This window comes from Plectropomus leopardus, chromosome 17 (genome assembly GCF_008729295.1).
Source record: "Plectropomus leopardus isolate mb chromosome 17, YSFRI_Pleo_2.0, whole genome shotgun sequence".
Classification (NCBI taxonomy): Eukaryota; Metazoa; Chordata; class Actinopteri; order Perciformes; family Serranidae; genus Plectropomus; species Plectropomus leopardus.
In genome coordinates, this window is record NC_056479.1 from 13,175,413 (window position 1) to 13,187,435 (window position 12,023).

The window sequence follows — 12,023 nt, forward strand, 5'->3', positions numbered from 1 at the left end:
GCACTGATTGTGAACAGGCGCTGCAGCCTCCCTCCCCATACCTTCGCTCTGCAATCCGTTTTCTGCAGTGAAGAGTGAACATTAAAGTGAATGTGGAGGAGGAGTCCTCAACGGGGAGGTGGGGGTTGAGGAGAGGGAGGGAGAGGAAAGAAGGGGAAAGAGTGGGATACCAGCAACACAGGCAGATAGCGATGTACAGCGGGAGAACAGAGGCTTCAGTGTGAAGAGTATGAGCATCTCATCGGAGAAGGTCTGTTGGGAGTCTTAATCTGAGTGGAAGCTTTGGATACTGTCCACCCCATCATCAGCCTGGTAGGTTTATCCCACTCCATCTGCCTGATCTGCATGCTGATTCTGCTTGCGTGAAATAGAAATGTTGGAATGGACATTTGAAATTCAAATTAATGACACACAATGATCATTTTTCTTTTAAATAATTTGAATACAAAATATCAAAGCTGTTGGGCTGATATGTAAAGTTTGGTTAACAACTGAAAAATATGCTCATGGCTGTTGTCTTATCTGTGCCTGCAAATCATTTTTTAACACTGAAGACTCCTGTGAAAATAAAGATGTTTTCCCACTGTCTGATTACGGCTGTCATCCTCGTACTCCTCCTCTCTGGTTCAGCTGTTTTCATTAGTCATTGTTTCATTTCCAAAAGCTCTAATCAAGCTGTGACAAACAGCACACTGAGCTCTGCCAAAGTCTTTAAATTCCACAACCTGTCAGGTCCCACGTCTATTACCACCTCATAAAGCTCCTGTATGTCTATCTCTGTTTGATCCCCCCTGAGACTCTCACACATGTTCTAGCTGGAGTCATAGCCCCGATATCCCACTGTGGTCGGAAATTTAATATCAGTCCAGATTGTTTTCTCCAGTGGGAAGAACTGGGAATCAGCCATACCATGAAAGAGACATCTGATGTCAGGCATCGACAGAGCTGTGAGGAAAATTCCTCTGCAGCATTGTTCAGCCGATGCTACAACCTTGCTTCTTTATAAGGTTAATAATAAGAATACATTCTTACTACCACCACTTTAGAGTGTCATTTTGCCCTCAGTCACGATTCTGATTATGCAGATAGACTGGCAGCAGTTTAATCTCAAAGGCAGCTAAAAGTTTAATAATATTTAATAATTCATTTTGGCCTGGTTATTGCTGAGATTTGAGGAATGGAAGCCTGAGAATGACTTAAAATACTGTCACAACATATCAATTTTGTATGCCTGTATTTTCAGAATTTTAATTTCCTGTGGTTTCACTTTACGATTGTAAAATGACAACATTTCTGTGATTGATTTTTTCTTCATTTTTGGCAAGACAGCTAGCAAAATAAAATCTAAATAAACACTCCATGCTGCCATAGATATGTCACAGGACGTTAATTGTTAATGTGGCATGCCTTTCAAATAAAATGCAATTATGTTCATTTAGGGATAATTAGCAAGCTTTATTTATGCCTCTTCAGTTAAATTCAGATTAGGTTAAGTTCTTGCTTTAGGGTGATTTCCTGAAAAACCATTTTTGCTTCTGCTTTTGTAAAAAATCTGTGATGTTTGTAGCCTGAGCTTGGCATTGCATGGTGTTATCAAATAGGTGGGATTTTTCATTCTTATTATGTCAGGATATTGCAAAACACAAATTCTGAGGTGATGTGGTTATGAAGACCATAACAAAATTGGATGAAATTATATGGTTTTGATTCACATTTTCTCTACTGCTGGGATTCTTTGTAACGAGATGTGCCATATGAAGAAAGCTGCCTTGCTTTTCTTCCCCTCAGTCGGGGTTTTATTTCCACATGAAGAGACAACAACAACAACAACAAAAGAGTCATATCTATATGCACCATTTGAAGGTGATGTATAGCATGAAGTGCTTTCAATATAGGAGATGATACAGTTGTCAGTGAAGTGTTTTTTACTAGCAGAAATTAGCATGACGATTAAAATGATTAATATGCACTTAAAGCAGATATGGTGCATCCGCTTCCAGCTGCCCATTATTACTGACAAAGCATCTGAATGGAGTTTCAGGTGTGCAAGAACCTAGTAGTGACGACCTCAGTTAATTTTAAGTAATTACCAGTTCAAATTCCAAGAAAAGTCTTTTGAAAGGTGTGAAAATATAATACAGTATAACATGAGATATGAAAGTCAACTCTTGACGTTGAATCCAATTGATCAACCGTGTCTCCTAGATATTGCACTTACATACTACAAAATGATTTTACCATGTAATGGCCTAATTGAATGGTAAACTAATTCTTAATAAACAACACACTGTGGCACTGAACAATGTGGAATATAACCAAACACGCTTTGCAGTCTCAGCTGCTCATTTAACGTAATTAAACATTTTATCCTGAATCAAACTCTATGGCAGACAGATGGGATTTAATTAAGATGGAGATATGGCGCTTGAGTGGGATACTCTTCATTGTGGCTTATCAGCTTCACCATCAAGAGTGCCTCTTCACTTTCAAGCCTCTATTTTGCACCACTTGTCAGTCTGAGAGTGCATACTGACGTCATTGGAGACATCATTTTGTGAAACTGCAACACGTCACAAGCTCTGATGTGGCGTTATTACCGGTCAAAAATCAAATTACTGCTCTGAAAAGACTATTCGTCTCTTCAGAGAGTGAATTGAAAATATGACAGCACTCAAACTGCTGTTGGTTTAAGGCACAGTTCTTGGGATTAGAGAGGAGAATTGAGCTGGTGAATTGTTGGCTGTAAGTGGCTCCGTCCACTTACCTGCAAAGCCTATATTCAACTTCATATCTGACGCCAACAAATCCAACAAATCAATTCTTATACCTATGAAAAGCAATGCACCATCCATCGTATAAGCAAAGGAGAAAGCAGGGCACGTAGTGACAAGACCGACAGTCCCCATAGTGATTGGTGTAAAGAAATACAAACAAGCAGATAATGAAGTTTCTCTGGCGCTGACACAACACAGATCTTTCCACATGAGACTACGTCCCTTCATCATATAACTTTGCAATGTAACACAGCTGAGAGGTGGAAATTCCTAAACTATCATACAAATCATTGTATGAGGATGTGTTGGTCTGTGACTGTGAAATATGCAACAGAAATAAATAAAGGATGTAATGTAAAGTGTGACTTTAGCATGACCATTTTAATTAATCTTGTGTCATCTCAATTTAAATTGAGCTGCATTGCACACTTACTTGTAATTAAACTGTGAAAATATTCCCTGGGCACATCTGACAATACATCACCAACCAATTAAAAAACAGCCTCTGATTCTTGTCTCATTAATATGTGTGACATGATGCGACTTGGGATTAATTGGATAAAGAAATCTTCTGGTGCATGCAGGCTTGTCAACCTTTCTGGTATAATTTCAAAAGTTGCAAAAAGTAACTCATCATTAAATTCCCCTTTGAATCAAATCCTTTGTCACTCTATTAATACTGAGCACCAGTTCGATGTAATATTTACACTCAGATGACATAAACGATCAAAAGCTGTAGTATGATCATTTGCTTGACACATGCATCTTCTCTCTTCCCTTATTTAGACTTGCAAAATGTCTGACTTTGAGGATCTCAGCAAGCTAGGAGGCCAGGCAAACGTATCTGAAAGCTACCAGCTGAACCCCACCAGTGTGATCGTGTCGGTCGTCTTCTCCCTCATCTTTCTGCTGGGCACCATTGGCAACAGCCTGGTGCTCGCCGTGCTTCTGCGGAGCGGGCAGGTGGGATACAACACAACCAATCTGTTTATACTCAACTTGAGCGTGGCCGACTTCTTCTTCATCATCTTCTGCGTCCCTTTCCAAGCCACCATATACTCTCTGGAGGGCTGGGTGTTTGGCTCCTTCATGTGTAAAGTGGTGCACTTCTTCATCAACCTCACCATGTACGCCAGCAGCTTTACACTCGCTGCCGTCTCTGTTGACAGGTATGTTAATAATTAGCGGACCATCCCAGAAGTGACATTTAAACAATACAGTATATTACACAATACTGCAAATGCTTTGTTTTTAAACATAATTTCCACCTAATGCCCAGGCTCATGTGTGACATTTAAAACATCCATAAACACTTTTCAAATTACCTTGAAATAATTATTGTAAACAAATGAGAGAACAGAGAGGATGATTGTTAGCGTTGTTAGCGCTGCTTTTCACATTGAAGGTCTCACTTCCCAAAAAGCCTTTTGCTTCCTGTTGCATAATATTGTTGCTACTAGGGCTGCAACTACAGTGGGTATTATTTTCATTATTAATTAAACTGTCAATCATTTTTCACAGCCAACATTTGTAGGTGGGGCCCATGTGTGTAGTAAATGGGCTTAAAAAATGGGCCCTATTATATGGGATTGTCTACATATTTCGTAATGACCCCATGTCAATTGCCCACATGGGAGGGTTTACCCAAGTGGGCCCCACATGGGTTATTCTAGGGGTGCCTGGGTACCAAGTGCATATGTGCCCAAAATGGGCATCTTATCTGGGGCTTACTTGGGTTAAGCCAACCATGTTTAGCAGTTGGCATATTTGGCCACAATGGAGCCTGTGGACAATCCCATTTAATAGGGCCCATTTACTACACACATGGGTCCCATGTGCAAATGCTGGCTGGGTTGTAATTAGCCAATGAATTGTTTAGTCTTTTAAAATGTCACACTATCACAAATTCTCAGAGCCCAAGGTGAGACCTCCAAATTAGTTTGTTTGTCCAACAAACCAAAACTCAAATTAACAATGACATAAAACAGCAAATATTCATATTTGAAGAGCTAGGCCCAGAGGACTGTTGACATTCTCACTAAATGAATGCTATAAACTATTAATCAATTATCATCATTCATTGTCTGGTTTGCTTTCATCATTTGCCATCAGTGGTATACACGGTATGGTAGGTGTCAAGCGTCATGGGGGAATGTCTGTGATGAATTCCTCATGGCAGCAATTCAAGGTCACTAATTCATGCACTTGTACACCTGCTTTCTTTTCTTCCATAAATATTTCATGGAGTGGTGCAGGAATGAGTCCAATAACACAGAAATGGGTTAGCATTTTAGCACTCCCAGTTCCCTCGTCTCCAAATCAAGTGTTTTTCTGAATGAGTTTTTGGTTAGAAGCCTGAAACAAGGTCTAACAGAAGCTTAAGACGACTTTTATGTTTTCTTTACAACATAAAATATGTCAGTAAATACCCCACTTGTGAATTTTGAAGGTTTTGGGTGTCTTAAAAAATCAGTTGCTAACAGGTGGCTCAATGAGACTACAGCACATCGTTACACCAAAGACAATGCTACAGCCTTGCTGTGGTGCCGATGTTAAATCATACAACCATGTTGAAGTTCTTCTTCAGCCTTTGTGTTAGCTTTTTATAACAGTGATGTCATTTACGCTTCAGATTTCATGAAGGGGTGTTCATTTGTTCCGATTGTCCTCCAAAATCCATTGGAAAAATCCCACTGGCTTTTTGACAAGGGAACCAGGACGATGCTTTCTTCCGTCGTCATCCCTGCAGCAATCTATTGCCCAATCAAATTGCTTAATTTATTCCTCCAGATTAATAGCGTTAGTTATTAAACTATTTCATTTGTGCTTTGGCAATATCTCTGAAATCAAATCATATTTACAAGATAGCAGCGTGTTTTTAACAGTGAGAAATATGATACAGTCTCAAGGTTCTGGTGCAGTGAAGGTATATTTCTCTCTCAACAAGTGCCAAGAGAGAACAGATTCATGAAAAATTCAGTAATTCAAGGGCACATATTACACATATTACTAATTCAAAGGGGAGAAGACCTTCAAGGGCACGAATTAGTAAATGGAGGAAATATACTGAGATTTGTAAATGCCACTTTCTTGTTTTGTCATAAAAGAATCAAAGAGATTATAGTGGATGCACAACGTTAAAAACATTAAAGTACAGCAGGAATTTTAAATGATGCACCTCATGATAAGGGTACAAAACATATACTGGAGTACTGCTTAACTGATGCGTGACTCATAATGATTTAATGTATGCATCAATGCAGGCCTTGTCAGGAATTTATTGTTAATATATGATAAAAGAATATCAAGCCTAAAAAAATTGTTAAGGAAGGCTGTGAGGAAGATTTTATTCCAGTCCACACTTTGTCTATTCCTGCTATGAATTCTTTAAGTGCATTTATTTCATTGCAAAGGTTATTTTTCTCAACTGAAGATAAGAAAACAACTTCAGGAGCACCAAGAACAGTGAGAGCCCAGAGGTGCAGGTTAATGGAATAAGTCAAAGACCCATAAGATGTCAAAGCATCTGTAATTGGCCGTCTTATGAGAGAATCATGCATTATCCCTGGCTGAAAAGCCATCTAAGCCTCATTATAGTTGTGGGGCAACATTGTCAGCTCAGTCAATAAAGACAGAGCCGGTGTGCAGCTGCCCTCTGCAGCAGACACCCTGTGCTCACATTGGCTGTGTTTACACTTTAGAGGATTCAATAGATTTTTCAGCCAGACGCTTCCTCCACAGTCTGGAAAAGAGCAGGGACATCCGAGTAGGGATGTTAATGGATTTCTGCTGTTTTTATTCCTCAGTTCCTGTGTAACACATAGAGAAAAGGCAGCAGCTTACAGTTACACTTTAAACCAGGAATCCCCAGCAGGAATTCAATCACAGTTCAGCCTGAATGAACAGCAGCACACACTGTTAAGTATTTGCTGCTGCAGTGAGCCGCCCACAGGCTGATCTTACGCTGACTGTGATTTGATGCCAGAGAAAAATCCCATGTGAAAGTAATTCAATAAAAAAACAAAACCTTTTAGCATTACTGCTTCTAATCAGGGAATTCATTTGTGCAAACACTTCAGTATGTAACAAAAGCAGCTCAAGATATTATGAAGCAGAGTTATTCAAGCTTTCAGCGCCTCAAAAATGTGGAAAAATCTATACAGAGATTTTTTTTTTACCTCAGTGTTTAAATAACATCTGTTCCAGCTGCAGTGATACATAATATATACAAAATTTCATGTGGATATTTGGGCAAAAATCCAATATTATCGGTGTTTCACATTTGGGAGAATCATACATCTTGAGGGAAGGGATACTCTGAAATTCAGCCACTGTTCCATTTCACAGAAAACGAAATGATTCTTTTTTAGCAGATGTTTCGGAGTCTGCTCTTCTTAATTCTTACATTTTAATTGGACTCAGATTTAGCAACACACATTAAAAACATGAAAAGCAAAGCATCGTGCCAGATATTAACAGACTCATGTTTTGCAAAGTGAGGCCCAAGACACTCAGCCACTATATGTGTCAAGTAGGTTCAAGGTATCTGCCTTTTTTCTTCTCATGTTAAACATAGATGTTTTTGGCCCTATTTCAGTGACGATTTCAGACCAAGGAGGCTGCTGCCTCTGGTTCCTGAGAACTGGCTGAAGTGAATCAGTAAATGCATCTGGGGAGGACATGGATTTGCAGCTTTACCCAGAACCTCTGCCTTGAGGAAAAAGAAGCTGCGATACCTCAAATACTCCATGTCCCTCAGAGAACATGAGCTCATAGAGCAGCTTGCTGAATATGGCAAATATTGCTTTACATGTTCAAAGAGGAACACACCAGGTGACGATGAGGCAATAACTTCAGCAACAATGAATGAAAAGCAGCATGGTGTCAGATTATTGAAAGAGCTGTGCCGTAAAAACACTTGGTTCTTTATTTGTAATGATGTGTGATGGGATTTGCTTCTTTATTGCCTACCTACTCAGCAACATCAAAAGCACAGCACAAGGCGCAGTCATGTTCTGCACTGTGGTTATGGTTTTACCAGGTGAAGCCTGCACGATCAGCTCCTATTGAAAATCCTACCAAAAAAAAAAAACTCTCTGTGGACATAACAGCAAATTTGTCATATTTCCCTGAGGTGTTTTTTATCCAATAAAACCCACAAATGGCTGTGATGTGAATGATGATCATCCAACAAAGAAGCCTCAGTGTGAGTGTGGAGGTGGCAGCCTTATCCTTACTGGAGTCATACAATGGTGAAGCAAAACAAAACCATGTCATGTCCCTTTTACTCAGGCAATGCTCTCCTTATCTGGCTGTAAATAAAATGTTTAATATGTCAGGCGAACCACTGACATTTATTTAATTTGTGATACACAACTGACATGTGCTGGATTAAAGTCAGCCTCAGCTTTATGTATCTCAAAATAAATTAGTTCTGAGAGTGGAAGCACTGAATAATCTCTGTTAATCAAAGCATGTAAAGCAGTGGCATATCCATGCTTTTTAGTGGGGCACTGACAGGGGTGACATTTGACATTTTTGTCTCCACTACTTCTATGTACTTTAATTCATTTTTTACAGTTCTGTGTTTAAAACTGAAAAGATAAATAGAGCTACCAATCCAAGTCAGTCACCAGAATAAATGTTGGCGTTGTACATTTCTGCACATCACGGATATTTACACATTTGTGTGTTATAATTTGGGTGATATATTGAAATTATATGTCTCTTTATGTTTCCACAGTGCTGAAGCACATGTTTAAGAAAATATCATGTTTTGGTTTTCATACCCATGTTTGTTGACACAATTGCTGCCAGAGAAGCAGTGGTGTCTCATTAAAAGACCCACTGTGATAAATGGAGTAGAAACCAGTCATCCTGGAGAAACAGAGTGAGAGAGACATCAGAGAAGCTTTGTACTCTTCATTAGGAGCCTTGATTAACTTCCTTGGGGTCCTTTTGCCTCCATGGTTTCTCTTCCTGCTGCTCCGGCTCTGCTCTTTATCCATTAGGTCCATATTGTTGATTAGCCTCAGCTGCTCTCTCCAGCCTTGGGTGAACTGGCTGTTAAAAATATCCCTGATTGATTATTACACTCAGCTGGTGTCATTTCCACACGGCAACAGTGTTTGAAGGAGTGATACCACACCCATTTTTGGTAGTGGATTTGGTACTAAAAACGTCATAATGGTTTGCTAAAACTTCATCCATGTTCAGTGGCACAAACACTGCTGGAAACACAGTGATGGCTGAGTGAAAAATACTCACGTTTGGTTGCCCAGGAAACACAGCAATGACTTTGCTAAAAATCATCCATGTTTTGTAGCACAAACACTGCTAGATATACAGGCACGGCCTGCTAAAAAAACAGCCACTTTGTGGGTCTCCAATAGCAGGCTGCAGTGATCTGAAGCTTATCATCCATCTCCAAGTGTCTCACAGGTTCTTCATCTCCTGATGCCAAAAGTCAGCTCATATATTTATGGTCAGAACTGCATTATTTACAAAAGGTTGATATGATGCGTATGACAGTGACAGATCTAAGTTATCTGTGGTGTGAAGAAACATAAAATGCCAACATTTTCTTCTGGAGAATGGGCGGACCTAACACAATACAACAGAGTGGCAGCATACAAATGTAAAATAAAGCTTCAGAGCTTTATTCTTTAAGTCTTCAAGAGGAAGAAGTAGTTCCAAAAGTTGGCCAACCATGGGTATTCAAAATTACTGACAATGTTTAAAGAATCAAGCTTATTAACCTTTTTAAACCTGAGCAAATTTCTTTCAGAAGCATGGGAAGAAGGCAATGAGCAACAAAAGAAGAAATTACCCCAAAATCAGCAAGAAACTAGCAACAAGCACAGGAATATTACCTCATGATTAGTAAAACCAATAAATTAATCCTTTTTAAATAGAAAATAAAATAGAAAATCAAATCAAAAACAATAAAGGCAAACAAGACTTGGAATAGCTTAAACATATTAGAAAATTTCTGTAGCATAACTTTAAATATGTAATTTATTTATGTATTTATATGTAATTTCATTGGGTTGAATTATGAGATGTAAAAAGGCCCAATAATTTTCTGAAAACCCAAGATGAAGTAAAACAAAACATAATAAACAAAACCAAAAATATTGAATAAACTCACAAAGATTTTTATTTTGATTTTGATTTCCCAATTTCAATACATTTTCACATTAAAAATAATGAATTTAATTTTCTTAAGGCTTCAAAGGAATTTCAATAATAGCAGTCACTGGTTGCTTAATTATTAAACCATCCTACTTCAAAGCTTTTGTCATAATATTTAAGATGTTATGTAAATACAGATTTTTCTTTCCCAAGTTTAAATATGAAGCTTTAATGATGAAGGTTTACATTCTCGCAGCCTATAATTATCACACTGTACCACACTGGCCCAGCATGTTCACTAATTACCGAGTTAATGTGGTTTGGATCACCTGTAAATATGGGCTATATTTTTTCCTCTTTGTAGGTATCTGGCCATTCGATACCCGCTGCGCTCCAGAGAGCTCCGGACCCCGTGTAATGCAGTTGTTGCCATGGTGATCATCTGGGGTCTTTCTCTGGTCTTTGCGGGTCCTTATCTCAGCTACTACGACCTGATCGATTACGCCAACAGCACTGTGTGTATCCCGGGCTGGGAGGAGCAGAACCGGAAAGTGCTGGACACGTGCACCTTCCTGTTTGGCTACGTCATCCCCGTGCTGATTGTGAGTCTGTCATACACTCGAACCATCAAGTACCTTTGGACGGCCGTTGACCCTCTGGACGGCATGTCAGAATCTAAGAGGGCCAAACGCAAGGTCACCAAAATGATCATCATCGTCACCGTGCTTTTCTGCATCTGCTGGCTGCCGTACCACGTGGTGATCCTGTGCTACCTGTATGGAGACTTTCCCTTTAATCAGACAACGTACGCCTTCAGGCTTCTCTCTCACTGCATGGCTTACGCCAACTCTTGTGTCAACCCCATCGTGTATGCTTTGGTGTCCAAGCACTTTCGCAAAGGCTTCAAGAAAGTGTTCAGCTGCATCCTCAGTAAAAATGGAAGAAATAAGGTCCATGTGGTTCATGTCGCCAACACTGTGCCCGGGTTTGAGGCGGGCTCCACAGAAGTGTCTCAGATGAACGAGGAGAACATGCGACAGAATGAATGTGAGATGATTAACAGGCCTATCGCAGAGCCAAGAGAAGCCACAGTGACACTCAATATGCCCTTTCAGCGGCAGACTTGACATCAGATTCAGCTTTGCTGACAGTCTCAGAACAGATTGCCTTAGACACTGCAACTAATGTTTGAAAGAAAAGTGCTAACTTCTCAGCATGACTTTCACAGTTTTGGTGGCAAACAGGAGATGATACAAAATGAAACATACTTACACATATAGTTTGAGAGGTCCATTGTATGGATATATATATAAATATATATAATAAGTACATTTTCTTTAGTGTATAATTATCTGAAAATACAAGTCATCATGTTTTCCTTACCTTAGAACGAGCCTTTTATATTTACACAGGGAGCAGGTCCTCATCCACAGAAATCGCCATGTTGCACCGCAAAATTTCAGTAGTAGCCCAGAGTGGATAAACCAAAAATTGGCTCTGGATAGGCCCCTCTAAAACTCTAATAAGTCATGTTTTGGTGTTTCACGTATTTATTTATTTGTTTATTTTTGTGCTAATGCCTTTATTTTCTACAGGACAGGTTAAGTGTGAATGGGGGCGAGAGAGGGGATGACATGCAGCAAAGGCAATGCTGCGGCAAGAATACAGCCTTAGCACATGGGGCGCCTGCTCCAGGTGAGCTATTGGGCCCTAACACCATTTTTTTTTTTTTTTACTGTTTTTACTGATCTAAACCACCATTTGTCTGATAGTTGTGGAGAGGAATAAACCTCTGTAGATATTCCTGAACAATCAACATTGAAGTAACCCTAACTGGGAGAAGTTTCAGCTGGGCAATATGCAATCCTCTCTGCTATTAAACACTAAATCCCCCGATTGTGACCTTGATAGAAGATGACTCATTCCCTATGTTGATATAAAGGGCTCATTTTTACAAAACACAACAATTCTTAGTTTCAGGTGATTATACTCCATAAAAACACACTTACAAATATTTGATATATTCCCTTTCTGCCAATAGATCTTGCTAAACACTAGCCCTTTCAGGTGTATAAGGTGAGTCCACAACTCAAAATGTGTTTGTTTCCTTATTTT

General features: G+C 39.4%; 1 protein-coding gene across 1 annotated transcript; it reads left to right on the top strand.

The window, feature by feature from the left end:
- Window positions 1-216: 216 nt before the first annotated feature.
- Window positions 217-11,035, top strand: galr2b (galanin receptor 2b). The gene is made up of 3 exons (XM_042505774.1): window positions 217-312; window positions 3,561-3,943; window positions 10,273-11,035. The coding sequence occupies exons 2-3, from the start codon at window positions 3,570-3,572 to the stop codon at window positions 11,033-11,035; spliced, it is 1,137 nt and encodes a 378-aa protein (XP_042361708.1). The 5' UTR covers window positions 217-312; window positions 3,561-3,569.
- Window positions 11,036-12,023: the final 988 nt, after the last annotated feature.

Excerpts from the sequence above, each read along its gene's own strand:
- galr2b (XM_042505774.1), top strand. The coding sequence starts at position 3,570 with ATGTCTGACTTTGAGGATCTCAGCAAGCTAGGAGGCCAGGCAAACGTA. Across the intron at positions 3,944-10,272 it reads GCTGCCGTCTCTGTTGACAG|GTATCTGGCCATTCGATACC; the intron begins GTATGTTAATAA and ends TCCTCTTTGTAG.